Here is a 17,066-nt window from a genome sequence, read left to right as displayed (position 1 = left end):
TAATATCTGAATATTTAAATAAAAACCCAAAAACAAGCTTAAGACATTTAGAGCATTGAGATAAAGCAGTAGATTTCTGCTACTCAATGACCATGGATTTGGACTTGGAGAATGAGATGTACAGCATCAGCGCCTATGAGACAAACTTGGTTTTTTTTGTTAATATAGAGTTTTTTGGACCCCAGTTCGTTTACAAAAGTTGGACAGTTCAAAGTCTAATAAATGCTGGCACTGTCATCTTGACAGTGGGGACACTGGATCACTTGTTGTTTTATTGTCCCTTGATACTCAACTTTTGGAAGTCTTTTTGGGGTAAAATCAATATGATATTGGAGGCTTCTATTCCATTGTCGTATGATATTTTTTATTTGGGACCTTATTACAACCTTGAAGTCCAATTGATGCAAACAAAAACAGACTTCTTATTATGACGGGGGTAACTATGCAGTTAATCACAAGAAACTGGAAGAACTGGAACAGATTGAATTTCAACTTTTGTTGGGAAACTCTGTCAATATTATAAATATGAAAGAATGAATTCTGAACATTTGGGAATTCTGAAACATTTGGGACATAATAAAAAATTTAAAGAAACATGAGGTCCATTAGCAGAATTTGTTAAAACTGAATAATAGAATAAGCCTTTAATTTCTGATTAATTTTTACACACATACAGGGAGGGGGGAAGGAGGGGGAGAAATGTATTTGTTTGGATATAAGTGCTGTTTACTGTACTACTTGATTGTATATTCTTTGCACTTTGTATTTGATTTGAAAATAAAAAAAGGAAATTTATATGGTATTATCTGACTATTGGGAATGTCTTTCAGACAATGCATCAATAACTGATAAATATGTGGTCTTAGTGTATTGTATAATACACTTGTTATGATCTTCACGACCAGTGGCAGTGGGTGTATAAAAATGCATGGATACAGGGAAGGGGATCATAAAACAGTAATAATCTGAACTTAACTGTGAAACTTCATGTATCTTGTTCATTTGCATACAACACGGTTTGTGTTAAACATGCATCGTTTCAATATTAAACATTTGTGTGCATATACAACTAATGCTTATCTTTGAAGCTTTAATTCTCACCAAAAAAAAAGGTCGGGTCCAAGATGAAACAGGATAGCTTCTGTAGCAAAAAACATGCTCTTTCAAAGAGAGAGTGGCGCAGTGGTTAAAGCTACAGCCTCAGCACCCTGAGGTTATGGGTTCAAACCCACGCTGCTCCTTGTGACCCTGGGCAAGTTACTTAATCCCCCCATTGCTCCAAGTACATTAGATAGATTGTGAGCCGACCAGGACAGACAGGGAAAAATGCTTGAGTACCTGAATAAATTCATGTAAACCGTTCTGAGCTCCTCTGGGAGAACGGTATAGAAAATTGAGTAAATTAAAAAAAAAAAAAATATTTTAAAAGCCCTACACATTAGAGATATTTGAATCTGAAAACCAGTGAAAATTTGCATAAATGCATAAAGCCATATTTTTGGATGGTCATATCTTCAGATTCACTTGACTGTAAAAGCTCATATTTCAAATCTTGGAAGTATCTCATGGTACATATCTGCTGGTAAAGTTGTACCCTCAGCTGACTTACCTACCAGCAGTAGTATGGAGCCAAACTGTGCCAAAATTTTTCGTTTGTGAATATTTTTGCCTACTTTGCTGACCTGTAGAAATGGAAGCACATTTGCAAAAGATTTCAAACTTGGCAGAGAAACTTGCCCCAAGGTGTTGTACCAAACTGCAAAATTTCAGCCTCCTAGGTAGTTTCCTTCTGCCGCAGTGCTTAAGCAAAGTTGGCGTTTTAGGTCACATGAGGCCTGGGAGTGGATCGATTGCTTTTGTTCAACCACCCCAACTCCTGACCAAATTGAGATAGATCCAAAAAAATTTGCAGTTTCATTTGAGACCCTAGACAACACCCCTGTAAAATTTGGTTTGATTTAAAGGGGGTCGAACGTGGGCAGTTTTCAGTATTGGTCCACTTGACATGGAATGACCCATTTGTGTTCTGTGTGAATGATCGAGGAATTGCGTTAGGATGAATTTTCTATGTAGCATTTTCTATGTAGCATTTCCTGAAAGTGGAGGGGATATTGTGAGGAGAGACAGGTTTTGTTGATCCTTTTCCTGTATTTGTTATTTTATAAAATGACAGTTGTACAGAATATTGTTTCTTTTTATACTTTAATAAAATCATTTCAGTATAAAATCATACCTATTCAAGACTTGTGTAGATGGGATCAGACAGAGTTTGCAGGGACGGGATGGGTCAAACTTTTTCCCTGCGTCATTCTCTAATTTGTATTTTATCTATATCTGTGTTTACCTTATTATATATGTTTAATTGTAAACAGCTTAGAATTGTATATAATGAATGCTATTTATTTTTAAATAAAAATAAATATTTGGTGAAACCGCCTCTCCTTTTTTTTCCTCTTACCCAGTCTGATAATGTTAGCAGGCTATCAAATAGGAATACATTAGTATCAAAGTTCACTGCCATTGTTATAGGCAAATGGGGGGAAAATTAATTGGTGGAGAAAGCTAACTATTTTATTTACTCTTCATATACTACAAAATAACCATATCATATGCCTGTGCATCAGATTTTGTCCTTTAGTAGCCTTTGATTGTTTCATAAGTATAACCATTTAAGTTAGATGCATAATACCCAGATTTCTATAACTGTTCTCCTACAAGTTGTACTTTCATAACCCTTTGATCAAATGTCAACTTGTTTTGCAAGGCATTAATATATATAGGGAATTTTAAGTCTAATCGGTTGTCATCCCAAATTTCATATTAAATCTTTGCAGCCTGGAAGAGATTTGTTGCTGGATCATTCATATAGACCAGAATGTTATCTACATTTCTTATTGTAATTTTTAATGGCTCCATTTCTAGGAAATAACTACAGATTGTAAATGTTACAGGTTGCAACTAACACAGAAACCAGTAAAAATGTAGGAAATGCCATTCTCTATGAAACCGTTCTGACTATTATGGATATCAAGTCTGAGAGTGGTCTGCGGGTGAGTGGATATTTAACTTTGCCAAAATCAGAAAAACACAATGATACATAATACTGTCTCCCATCCTGTCCCACAGTTTGTACATAGGTATTTTTATGTGCATGTTGGTTCACTTTAGATTTTTAAATTGAGCTATTACTTTTATGGGAAATAAAGACTAGATTGTATCTACCCATGGGCTGTACGGTACTTCTAAGTTACAAGTGGCTAAAGAATTTTATACAGACTGTATATAGATTTTCAACAGTGGTGGTGTCTTTAACATGGTTTCTCATTAGCAATTCCACAGATTATGGCACTCAGACAGAATCTGATCTGATAGCTTTAATGTCACAAATCAAACTGCAGCCAACTTAAGGCAGGACCATAATATCATTCCAAATTCAAAAAAATCAGGAAGTGAAGTAAAAAAGCTGTATCATTTCCTGGCTAAGGAATTGTGTTAATATATGTGTGGAGTGATGCATTATATTTTTATGTCTTTGAAATTCTATTTGAACATATGAAATGCATAATGAAAAACTTTTGACATTTTTCTGCTTTCAGAATTTTGAATCAGATTCCAGACCAGATCTGTTGGCCTTGAATGAGTGAAATGTAGAAAATCAGCCCATGATTAGAGAGCTAGCTATCAAGGTTTTCTCTCTTACCTGCTAGGTGTTTTCTCGCTAGAAAGGGATCATTCTCTCTGGTTCTGTCCTTTCCAAAAAAAAAAAAAAAAGTTTCAACTTGGCCATTTCCCTAGCAACAGCAGCAGATGAATCCAGAGACCAATGGGATAGCACACATCTACCAGCAGGCGGAGATAGAGAAACTGATTAACAGGTGGTCCTATTGGCTGGCACTGTATCTCCTGTATCTCCAGTATTCTCTATCTCCCAGCAGGAAATGGTCGCTATTCAACTAGCTCCTGAATTCTGGCTGTGACTGGAACTTTATTTTCTCCTGTTGAGGTATCTCTTCAGTGAGACTGCCATTCTGTTTCTCCTGTTGAGGTTTCTCTTCAGTGAGCTGGCAATGCTATTTCTCCTGTTGAGATTTTCTCTTCAGTGAGACATGGATGTCCGGCTGAACGGTGCCGGCTTTAGGGGTTACACCTGGGCCCCCCCAGGTCCCTGGTTCACCCACCCTCCATTGCTAGAGGGTCTGACTGGGTCTCAATTTTTTCTTCTTTCCCTTCTCTGTTAAAAAAAAAAAAAAGAGACCACAGTTGCTACATTCTGTCCTGTTATTGCTGCACTACTAGCTCTAACTGGCTTCAACCGGCCCTAACAACAAGCTTGTGAGTATGTCTGGTTTTTACTGTTGTTTGAACTTCAGGTTCTGTTTGGGAGTCTTAGTACTGTGGGTTCGGTCATCGTAAATTTAAGGAATGGATATTTTATTGAGGCTAAGTTTTATGACTAGAAATCCGTTGAGGGAGCTGGGACTTTTCCGCTCTTTGCATGCATGCGCTTGGTTTCCTTGTTGGTTACAGCGCGACAGTAGCGGTGTGATTTCATGCTCGCACTTGTTCTCCTTGTTGGGTTTCAGTGCAGCAGTAGTAGTCCTGTTTATTCTGAGGCTCTCTTTCGTCGGTGTTTTTCACGGCCATGTGCAGCTGATTATGCAGGTGCTGGTTTATAGCAGCGCGCATGAGATGGGACATGTTATTTCTGGCGCTGTGGGCAGCACCGCACCATTCTTCTGGTTATTCCCCAAGTCTGATTTTCTTTTTATGCAGGCTGCGGCAGGGTAAATTTTGCGGGGCTTGAATCCGACTATGTTTCTAGGAGCATTGATGCAGCGGCCACATGTCAGTGAGAATCAGGCATGCGCTTGGGTCTCCGGCGATGGCAAGAAAGCTGCAGCATTCCAGTAGTTTATTTACAGCTGACTTTGGTCAGGGTATGCCGCGGCTTCTCTCCTTTCCGGTTCAGACAAGTTCGTGTTTCACCAGCTTTGGGACAAGCTTAGGCAGATTTATATGTCTATGGCTGTGTTACTGCTGTATTCCCTTGAAGGAAGATGCTAGTTTAATCGGACTCTGGGGTTAGCACTCAAGGGGATTACCAGAGAGACTCTGACCTGTGCTAGGTCACCCAGTCTCGGTTTGTCTCCGCACTGGGTCGACATACGGCACCTCACGGCACAGTGAGATCAGCCGTAAGATACCCCTGTATTTCACAAGGGTATCTCATTGTCTCTCTTGGGGTCCCTGCAAATTGAGCCTTTGTCTGTTGGTAACTGTCCTTATTTGGGCCTCTGTGCTGCGCTGCATGTGTCTAGTAGTGGCATAGGATATATATGCCTAAAGGTAGTACTAACAGTTTCCAAGTTCAGGCTGTCTCTATGGGCATAATGACACTTCGCATCTTCCTGTGGCCAGGACTCTCTTTCTCTATTTCTGAGAGGGCCTGGACTTCAGATTTCCATTCTTATCACGCTGATTTCTCCTGTCGCCATCTTCTCATGGCACATGCTAGACGGACCCCCCCAACCAGACAGAAGGGCTGTGCAGCTCCTTCTAACTAGGAGCCAGTTACCTATTCTATCAAACCCGCGCAGGAGCGCGCGCTATGTGGCTGTTAGCCTCAACCCTGAAGCTCTCATTAGCGATGTGAGCTTTTTCTGATACCGGTTAGGATACTGTTGTTTTCCACGGGGCGATAGATGCAGCATCTTGATTGCGTCTAGTACGTATTCACTTTTACGGACATACGTATTTCGCTCACGTTGCATGGAGTTCGTACTGTTTTCATGGTTCCAGTATACTCTTCTTTACATTGCGAAACTTGATTTTTTCCTAGAAGAATTTCTTTCTTCTTAAAGATCCTACAGTTCTATTCCTGCCGTTCCCTGCCTTCTGCATTTCATTCTGAGGGGATCTTGACTTCTTCCAATGACTCTTCAGGCTTTCTCATGAGGGAGAAGACGCTATAATGTCAGGTCAGGGGGCTGTGAACATTTTTCAGGATGCTTGCAACTTTGCATCCTCCTCAGGTTTCCAGTTCGTTCTTGGAGTCTTTATGTTTTGTGTTTCCCTTTTAAGTGTTACTGGTCCTCAGGGCAGTTCTTGTAGTTCTTCGGGAACTAAGGGACGTTGTTCCACTTACTGCATGGTGCCCAAGACGGGGGCATTGGGCAGGCTGGATCCCATTCTGCTGAATTAGTTTCTCAGGGTTACACATTTCTGTGGAAAAACTGGGAGAATATTTACATTTTCATTATGGACTCCGAATCGGCACTAGGTTTGCTTGCCTCTCTTGGAGCAGCGCTTTTGGTTTTGGCACATGCCATTTCGCCTACCCAAGGCTTCATGAACATTTTAGAAAATGTGGGCAGTGGTACCGTTTTGGCGCTACCAGGTGATTCACCTTATTTCTTCTTGATTGACTGCTTGATTTGGACGTCTTCCATTCGGGACATTTGACTGACACGAAAAGGGTGGTTTCTTTTCCTCAGTTCTTTGGACGTGAATCTTCAAATTTGCACAGCGCTCTTTTCTCCTGTACTATTTATAGGTATATCAGGGAGATGTTTTTATTCATATAAGAGAGAAATGTGTTTCTTCCCAGAGACTAGGGCGATGAGTCACAGTCTCAGGTTTGCATTCTTCTTCGGTCACCATGACCAAGAGTATGGGATTCTGTACAGGTTCTAGGACCCATGTTGCTGACTCCACTGGGAACTTCGGCTTGCTTTCCCATTATAACGCTACAGCAGTCGCGTTTGTTCCGGTGGTTCCCGGTATCTCAGGGCTCCAATTATTTGGTAGGCTCCTCATGCATCGCTCTGTATGATTTGGTGGCTCAGCGATATTTCTCTTTTCAAAGGCATGCCTTGGTCTTTGCTGGACTAGCTCATGGTCACCAAACATCCCGGGCTGTCGGGTTAGGAGGCTCAGTGCCTTCCATCCTCAGCTCCAGGAGTCTGGTCTTAAGAGACGACTCAGTACTTGTTCATTCTTCTACTCTGGAGCATGGTCGGGCTACCGTTTCTGGAGCTTCAGACCATTCTTCCAGAATGATGCTGAAGATCTTTTCAGTCAGTATTATGATGGGGGTATTTCTCTATAGCCTGGGCAGTAGGTGATGTATTCAGTTGGCAGGTAAAGTTGTGGTTCTACTTCAGTGGGTGGACCCTCATCTTCCTTTTCTGTTGGCAGATCATTTTATGAGTCAGGAAAAGAGTTTGGATAGACTTTCTCTCCGCGAAATCTGAGCATGGCTCATTTATTGTATATTACAGTGTACAGCGCCGTGTACGCTCTAGAAAGTGTAAATGTTAGTAATAGTGAAATCTTCTCCATCCTGGATATTGAGAAATTTGGCTCAGGCGTTCCAGCTCTTTTTATGGAAGTGAGATCTCCTGGAATTAGACCTCACGGCCTCGTCTCAAAATTCTAAGCTTCCTAGCTTCTTCGACGGGCACATGGAGTGGGAGTCGGAGGGGGTAGCAGCGTGTCTTCTTTCTCGCCTCTGGTTTTTTTCTTTTTCCTTTTTTTTTTTTCGGTGTTTTCCCCTGGCTGATGATGGCTTGGATTTGCCATCTCAAGCTTGCTTTCAGGGCACAGTATTTGTAGAATCTATGGATTGGCTGTGCCATCCTTGCTATGCGGTTCTTTTGAGTCTTTTGACAGCCGGACTGTTGAATTTGCTGGTATCTCAGGATTTGCTCAATTAGGGTCCGATCAACATGGATATTTGTACTACTTTGGTATTGTGACCTAGCTTTTGAAAAGTCATGGGTGACGTGTAAGGGTTATGCGAAGCAGGTTGTTTCTTCTCTTGTCCAAGCGATGCAGATGTCTTCACCGGTGGCTTCTGCTTCCTTTTGGAGGTTTTTCCTTTCTTGGGTACTTCTCCACATTTGCTCCCTTACAGAGTTCTTTTTTGCCAGAAGTGTATTGCGTTCAGTTCCCTTCAGCTTCAAGTGCCATTCTTAGCTTGTTACAAGGGCTAGGTATATTGCTCTTCACTTCCTTCTCAGCTTCATGTAGTTCAGTTCCTAAATGGAGTATGGTATATTCGTATACCTCTTAGAAAGCCCGGTCCGGAGTACAGTCTTAAGGTACTTCTTCGCAATTTACCGAAGGCTTCATTTCATCCTTGTCTTTTGACACTCTAAAGGGCTGTGCCATTGAACACAGGGTTTCTTGTGGCCATGGCTTCAGCTCGGCGGTTTTCTGAGTTGCAGACTTTGTTTGGCAGGGATTCCTATTTCTGATTTACAAAATCTGGGGTGTCAGTTCGGACGGTCCACAATTTCTTTCTAAGGAGGTGGCATCCTTTCTTTTATGTCACTCTCACTTTTCCTCCATCCTGGGAGGAGAAATGGGGAGACGTGCTTTTATTCACTGCATTTTTTTGAAAGTGTGTAGCGTTCTCAGCGAGCTAGGTTTCTAATGACTTTTAGTTGTTTAGATCACCTTTTTGTTTTCTTCATGAGACGCCTCAAACGTATGGCGGCATCCAAAGCCTCCATCGCTCGATGGGTCCAGGAGGACATTCTTTACGCTTGCTTGATGGCAGGGAAGCGGTTGGCGAAAGAATTTCATGACCATTCCGCCGGAGCGATGGTCCAAAGGTTCTTGGTTCTTGGGCTCGGTCCAGAGGTTTTTTCCTTGAAGGAGTTTTGTCTCGCAGCTACTTGGTTTTCCGAGAGTGCTTTCTCTCAGCATTACTGGTTGGATGTGGGGGTGCATGCGGTAGATGCGTTTAGTGCTTTGGTTGTTGCGGAGGCGGCGTTTGCTTTCCACCCAGATTGAGGATTGCTTTGCTACATCCCATTGGTCTCTGGATTCATCTGCTGCTGTTGCTAGGGAAGGAAAAATTATGTTCTTACCTGTTAATTTTCTTTCCCTTAGACGCAGCAGATGAATCCAGAGCCCCACCCTTTCTGGATTTTGTCTGTCGGTTTTTTCTTTTCCAACTTTCGCAGTTTGTTATTATTGAGGGTTGTATTCTGTATTATTGCCTTTTGAGATTTGTTATGGGAATAAGTTTTTTACCTGCTATGCCTATTGATGGTTATGGATGCTTGGGCAAGGAGCTATACTGGAGATACAGGAGGAGTGCTAGCCAATAGGACCACCTGTTAATCAGTTTCTCTATCTCCGCCTGCTGGTAGATGTGTGCTATCCCATTGGTCTCTGGATTCATCTGCTGCATCTAAGGGAAAGAAAATTAACAGGTAAGAACATAATTTTTCCTTCCTCTTATTTCTCCTGGATATCTAGCTCAGTTGTAACCAGTTGGGATCTAGTGACAAGTGCCTTCTTTTGCAACTGTCAATGGATTTTCCTTTTTTCTTTCTTATATCCTCTCAGACTGGTGCAGACTTAAGTTCTAATTTCCTCTAAATCATACATAGTCCAGTTATTGCAGAGATAGGCCTGAACCGGGTCATGCATCAGGTTCATTCTGGAGCCCCTACCATTCTGGACTCTGAATCTCTTAATCAATGAGAACTCCTCCTTTATGCCCCTCTTTCAATATAAGAATAGCCCAGTAGCCTGTTCTTACAGTAGCCAATCCAGGTCACTAGTACCTGGCCAAAACCCAATGAGTAGCAATATTCCATGCTATCGATCCAGGGCAAGCAGTGGCTTCCCCCATGTATTTCTCAATAACAGACTAGGGACTTTTCCTCCAGATCACAATCTCTGGCAATGTGTTCCAGAGCTTAACTATTCTCTGAGTGAAAAAAAATTTCCTCCTATTGGTTTTAAAAGTATTTCCCTGTAACTTCATTGAGTGTCCCCTAGTCTTTTTAATTTTGACGGAGTGAAAAATCGATCCACTTGTACCTGTTCTACTCCACTCAGGATTATGTAGGCTTCAATCATATCTTCCCTCAACCATCTCTTTTCTAAACTGAAGAGCCCTAACCATTTTAGTCTTTCCTCATACGAGAAGAGTTCCATCCCCTTTATCATCTTGGTTGCTCTTCTTTGAACCTTTTCTAGCGCTATTATATCCTCCTTGAGATAAGGAGGCCAGAATTGAACATAATAATCCAGATGAGGTCGCACAAAGGTGTGAAACAGGGGCATTATAACATTCTTAGTCCCTTTTTTAATAATTCCTAGCATCCTGTTTGCTTTTTGGGCTGCCGCCACACATTGGGCGGAAGGTTTCATCATATTCATCTTTCTTTCTGTCTCCCTGTTCCCCCTTTCTTTCTTTCCCTTCTTTCTTTCTGTCTCCCTGGCCGCCCTTTCTTTCTTTGTTTCCTTTCTTTCTTTCTGTCTCCCTGTCCATCCTTTCTTTCTGTTTTCCTTCTTTCTGTCTCCCTGTCCGCCCTTTCTTTCCGTTTCCCTTCTTTCTTTCTTTCACCCTGCCCTCCCCTAATCCACCGCCATCGGGGAACAGGCCCCCAAGCACCCGCCGCCGAGTTGTGAGCTCTTCCTGCTTCCTGACATGGTATACAGAAGCGCTGGGCCAACCAGCTTTCCACCTGATATCAATTCTGACATCGGAGAGGAAGTTCCGGGCCAGCCAGGAAGATATTCCATGGCCTGGCACTTCTGTTTACCGTATCGGGAAGCAGGTAGAATGCGAAGGCAACGCAAGTCTATCAGGGAGCACGGGATAGGCTTCAAGATTGACTCACATTGCCTTCGTGAATGACCTTTTGGGCACCCCTGCACTATATCACCCGGCTCACCTTTAACCACATGTTTATTCACACCTTCAAAGAAGTCAAGCAAATTGGTGAGGCAAGATCTCCCTCAGTTGAGCCCATGCTGACTCCGTCTCATTAGATCAAGTTTGTCTACATGTTCCACAATTTTATTTTTTTATAATTGTTTCCACCATTTTGCATGGCATTCAAATAGGCTTACCGGTCTGTAATTTCCCGGATCTCCTCTAGAGCCCTTTTTACAAATCGGCATAACATTGGCCACCCTCCAATCTTCTTTCAGTTCCTTCTTCATCATCACCCTTGAAAACCATTTCCAGTTCAGGTAGATCTCTTACATCTTCTTCCGTAAAGACCGAATCAAAGAATTGATTTGTGGTTGCATGGTGCAGCATCTATCGTCATTACTAGTAGTTTTAGGGTGGGTTGAATGGGGTAATTGATTGAGTTAATTTCTATATTTGTTATGGCTGGGACTTTGTTATTTTCGAGGAGAATGAATTTTGTTTTATCTGGGTTCAGCTTCAATTTATGATCTCTCATCCATGTTACTACCATTTCTAGTGTTCGGTGTAGTGTGTCTGTCATAGAAGGCTTGGGTTGATCAAAAAGTATGAGAATGGTGATGTCATCAGCATAGCTATATGAGGTTAGGCCTAGTTTGTCCAGGCAGGCGCTGAGGGAGGCAGTATAGAGATTGAAGAGAGTGGGGGATAGTGGGGATCCTTGGGGTACGCCACAGGGGTTGGATCAAGGTTCTGTTTTTCTTTGTCCGACTTTACTCTGTAGGTTCAGGATTTAAGGAATCCTTCAAACCATGAGTATACCTTATCGGTGATACCTATTGTGTCCAAAATTTGCAGTAGGATGTTATGGTCTACCAGGTCAAATGCTGTGGTCAGATCCAGTTGTATGAGCAGCATTTTTTTGCCTGTGCTGAGGTGTTGTCTAGTCGTGTCAACAAGGGAGCCTAGTAGAGTCTCTGTGCTTAAGTTGGTTCTGAAGCCAGATTGCTTGGGGTGGAGTATGTTGTGGTCTTCCAGATAGGTGGTGAGGAGTTTGGCTACTAGCCCTTCTGTTAGTTTAACATAGAGAGGTTGCTCCTTTAGGGTCTTTTAGGATCGGTGTGACGACTTTCGCTGAGGTCAGTTGGGAAAAGGCCATTTGTGAGCATGGTTTGTATCCATTGTAGGAATAGGGCATGGAATTTTGTGCTGGAGGTTTTTAAGAGATATGATGGGCAGTGGTTGAGGTCACATGTACTTTCTGTAGAATTTGTTAAGGTCGGACCAAGTGGGACTCTTGGTGCACTGTCAGACACTCCTTGGGGATTTCGGCCATCCAGAAAGGCTCCAACATTAGACTGATAAATTCTGGAGAAAATACTATATTAGGCAGCATCAAGTCTCCATTAGATGACTATAGCTTGTCTCTCTTGGGCTCCGCAGTCTCTGTGCCCCTGCAATTAGGATGACTGCCATTCCAGGGCTCTAGAAGGGATTCACTATGAATCAACAGATCCCCAACCATTCATCAGCCCTAGCGCGCAAAGGGGAGGCTAAGCTGACTGCTCCCACCCTCCCCTTCATGTGCTGCGCAATACATGACACAAGGGCGCTCATACAATGCACCCATACAATGCAAACCTGGAATGAATTAGGGGTAAAAGAGCCCAAGGACTCCATTCCTGCCAGTTTTGAGGCAATTTGAAGGTTCTGGAGAACTTTGGAAAAAAAAAAAAAAAGAAGAAGAAAAGAAAAATTTGGGAATCCAAAATGGCTGCCACTGCAGCATTTGGGCACCAAAAAATGGCTCCAAAATGCTTTTACAATAAAACCTAGCAATTTTAGAGGTGGGAGAACCTAAGGGAAGAGGCAAATACCTAGAGAAATAACGTTTTACAGACCCACACAATTTTCCTCATAGGCTGTAACAGCTTTACTTATTGTGACCTGTGCTGGAAATGTGTTGCAGCCTGTCTCAGCTCCAAAGGTAGAAGAATTTGGGAAAAATCACTGCCTCAAAAAGACCGCCCCTCCAGCACTGAATTTTCAGGCTGCCGGTCTGATAAGTGTCTGACAGCCTCGAACCCCTGCAGATATGAAAATTAGAGGGGGGAGAAATGCAGTCAGCACCCAGTGAGACCCCACTGAGCCTCCTACATATGCCTGATAGTCTGTGCTCAAATCCCTGCAACAAAGTAGGCGAGCAATGCAACAAGGGGAATGGACCCTGAGCTCCAAAAGGTACCACAAAGGGATTGGCCTGTCCAGGGGTAGACCTCAATCTGCTTCTCCACCATGCAAGGCAGAGCTGACTAGGGGAGCTCTTGACATAGAAATCAGTCAAAAAACTGTGAAAAACACTGGAAAAAATATACAGAGCAGATCAGATACACTCCTGGCTCACATGCAGAAGAAAAAATTGAAGGGGACAGCAGAGTCCTCTAGTGAAGAAGGAGGGATTCAAAAACTGGAGTGGATTCCTTCGGCATGGTTTGCGAGCACTGGGATTTAACTAGTCTGTCCAGAATGATATATCTATTACACTAGAAACAGTATGTCAAAACCTATAACCAGCATCAAAATAATTTAAAAATTCATATCCAAAAACCACCCCAGCCTTTACTGGGCTACAGGCAGCAAGCACCAATAAAGATGCTTAATCATATTGCTGATACCAAACTCACAGATAACTTCAGCTCCTATCCATGGAAAAAACATGCATTTTCTGGAGGGAGGGGATGCTTGTTTGCACAATGGTGCTATGCAAAAAAAAAAACCAAGTTATCTCTGTAAATCATGAATTTCACTCCCTGTGCAAGTTGAAGATGTTGCCAATCTGTAGGACCGTTGGATGATCAAGGAGCAAAAGGGGTGCTCAGGGAGGATAAGGCCATAGCGGAAAGACAATGAATTCTATGCTTCGGACTTTACGGAAGAAACTGGAAGATCTTCTTCCTGAACTGAAAATGGTTTTCAAGGGTGATGATGCGGAGGAACTGAATGAAATCTCAGTGAATCTGGAAGATGTACTACGCCAAATCGACAAGTTAAAAAGTGATAAATCGCCTGGACCAGATGGTATACATCCCAGGGTACTAAAAGAACTCAACCATGAAATTGCTGACCTGCTGTTAGTTATCTGTAACCTGTCGCTAAAATCATCTGTAGTACCTGAAGATTGGAGGGTAGCCAATGTTACACCAATTTTTTAAAAGGGCTCAGGGGAGATCCGGGAAATTACAGACTGGTAAGCCTCACTTCAGTGCTGGGCAAAATGGCAGAAACAATTATAAAAAATAAAATTGTGGAACATGTAGACAAACATGATTTAATGAGATGGAGTCAACATGGGTTCAAGTCAAGGGAGATCTTGCCTCACCAATTTGCTTGACTTCTTTGAAGGTGTGAATTAACATGAGAATAAAGGTAAGCCAGTTGATATAGTGTATCTAGATTTTCAGAAAGCTTTTGATAAAGTTCTTCACAAGAGGCTCCTGAGAAAATGAAAGTGTCATGGGATATGTGGCAAAGTTCAGTTGTGGTTTATTAGATAGAAAACAGAGGGTAGGGTTAAATGGTCATTTTTCTCAATGAAGGAGAGTAAACAGTGGAATGTCACGGTGTCTGTACTGGGACCGGTAGTATTTAACTTATTTATAAATGATCTGGAAATTGGAACGACAAGTGAGGTGATTAAATTTGCAGATGACAATTGTTCAAAGCTGTTAAAACACATGTGGGTTGTGAGGAATTGCAGGCAGATCTTAGGAAATTGGAAGACTGGATGTCTAAGTGGCAGATGAAATTTAATGTGGACAAATGCAAAGTGATGCACATTGGGAAGAATAACCTGAAACACAGTTACCGGATGCTAGGGTCCACCTTGGGTGTTAGCACCCAAGAAAAGGATCTGGGTGTCATCATAGACTATTTATTTAAAAATTTATATACCGCATACAACTATGCAGTTTCCATTTCACATACATAAAATCTTGTTTCCCTACGATTATCACATATAACATAGACATGTCTAAACAACATCATTAATTGTCCCTGTTATAAACAGGGATAGAGTATAAATTCAATCAATTCAGAAATACAAGCAAGCTTTAAATTATACATTGCTGTCAAAAAAATTCTAAAAGGCGATTATCAAATGAAATATACTGTAGCATAAGAAGGTATTGGCAAATAATTGAGTTTTCAGGATTTTTTAAAAATTCATCCTCCCCATACAAAACTGCAGGATACCAGGCAAGGCATTCCATAGTTCTACTCTAGTGACAGATATCATTGATGCTCCGATCCTAGCATGCATAGTTGATATTCTACCCTCCAAACTGAATTTCATCCCATTTATAATAATAATAATAATAATAATAATAATTTTATTCTTATATACCGCCAAAGCCATAGAAGTTCGAGGTGGTTTACAGTAAGAAGCGTTGGACAATCAGCGAAGAGGTTATAATCAAAGTCAGCAATACAATATTACATAATGAAAGAATTTGAAAGCTATATAGTTCTTAGGGTTACTGGTTGAATAAGCAGAGCTGTGTGGATTCTTAGTTTACAAATCGATTGAACAAACTCGTTTTTACCAGTTTTCTAAAATTGAAGTAGCATGAAGACGATACTAAGTCAATCATTCCATTTGCCTCCCTGGAAGGCAAGAGTTCTGTCCAAGAATCTTTTGTAGTGGCAGGCTTTTATTGTCGGATAGGTGAACAGATGTATTCTTCATGTGGACCAAAGATAACTTGCCAGATTGAAGTGGAAAACCAGGTAAGTGGGGGCCAGACCAAATATTGATTTATAACACAGACAAGAGAACTTAAACAGGATTCGCGCCTCAAGGGACAGCCAATGGAGTCTTTGATAGTAGGGGCTTTTGTGTTCCCATTTCTTCAGCCTAAAGATCAGTCAAACTGCTGAATTTTGAATGACTCTGAGTCTTAGAATGGTTTTTTTAAAAAGGATCCCAAGTAAATAATGTTGCAATAATCGAGCAAGCTCAGGATGGAAGATTGAACCAGTAAACGGAAGGATGGTGCATCAAAGTATTTTCTGATGGTTCTGAGTTTCCATAGTACCGAAAAGCATTTTTTGACTAATAAATCTGTGTGAGCATTTAAAGTGAGGTGGCAGTCCAGAATGACTCCCAGGATTTTAATGGAGTGGTCAATAGGGAAGTCCTGACCATTCAAGGAGATCGATGAGTCTTTGATTTTGTCATTAGGGCTAGCGAGGAAAAATTTAGTGTTGTCGGTGTTGAGCTTCAATTTGAAATCGGTCATCCATAGTTCGATTTCCTTTAGAATGGATGATAGATGAATTTTAGTCTTGGAGGTCAGGGAAGTAAGGGGAAAATAACAGTGGTGATATCGTCAGCATAAATATAAAATTTAACCTTTAAGCTTTGTAGTAAGTTCCCTAATGAGGCAAGGTAGATGTTGAATAATGTGGGGAAAAGAGGAGAGCCCTGCGGGACTCCGCAAGAGTTAACCCAACTAAAGGATTTTTTAATTGTCACTGTAGACTTGATATGATTGTTTGCTCAAAAGCCCCCGAAGCCATTTTAACATGTTATCTGAAAGACCAATTGACTCCAGACAGTCAATCAGAATAGCATGGTCAACTAGATCGAAGGCACTACTTAAGTCTAGTTGCAGAATAAGAGCACTGGTACCCTGACTGAATAAGGTATGGAGGAAGTCCAGTAGTGATGCCATGACAGTTTCAGTGCTGAACCCAGAATGAAAACCAGACTGATTGTCATGCAGTATGCTAAATTTGTCCAGATACATTACTAGTTCCTGGTTGACCAGTCCTTCCATTAGCTTGACGAATAAGGGAGTGCTTGCGATTGGTCTGTAATTAGATGCCAGTTTGGTAGGTTCTCTAGGGTTTTTTATGATTGGGGTGATCAAAATCTGGCCTAAATCCTCAGGGAAAGTACTGGTTAGTAAGAGAGAGGAGAGCCAGTTGTATAACTCGGCTTTGAAAGAGACTGGAGCGACTATCATAATGTTTGGGGGGCAGTAGGAAATGGTGTATTTCGCGTAATATTTGGAGAATTGTATCTCTAAGCTCTCTTCTCGGTTTATAGATCTCAAAGATCTTGTAAGATCTTTTGGGAAGCATGATATAACTTCTGATGTATAATCGCAACAATCTTAAACTGCACTCTTTGTTGCATAGGTAACAATACAATGAAACCTTTGTTGCATAGGTAACAATACAATGAAACCTTCCGCCCAATATGTGGCAGTAGCGGCCAAAAAAGAAAACAGGATGCTAGGAATTATTAAAAAGGGATGGTTAACAAGAATAAAAATGGTGCTACTATATCTGGAGTATTGCGTTCTATTCTGGTCTTATCTCA

At 41.5% G+C, this 17,066-nt stretch overlaps 1 protein-coding gene across 6 annotated transcripts in view; it reads left to right on the top strand.

Moving 5' to 3' along the window:
* The window catches only part of AP1G1 (adaptor related protein complex 1 subunit gamma 1), a 584,387-nt gene that overhangs the window by 288,948 nt on the left and 278,373 nt on the right, over positions 1-17,066 (top strand). For all 6 annotated transcript variants that reach the window (XM_033942090.1, XM_033942089.1, XM_033942091.1 and 3 more), the window contains one exon: positions 2,952-3,050. In XM_033942090.1, coding sequence (XP_033797981.1) covers positions 2,952-3,050 — 99 coding nt within the window. The remainder of the gene's footprint in view (positions 1-2,951; positions 3,051-17,066) is intronic.

Source organism: Geotrypetes seraphini, chromosome 4 (assembly GCF_902459505.1).
Source record: "Geotrypetes seraphini chromosome 4, aGeoSer1.1, whole genome shotgun sequence".
In the NCBI taxonomy this organism is placed as follows: Eukaryota; Metazoa; Chordata; class Amphibia; order Gymnophiona; family Dermophiidae; genus Geotrypetes; species Geotrypetes seraphini.
This window is presented reverse-complemented; position numbering and strand designations above follow the sequence as displayed.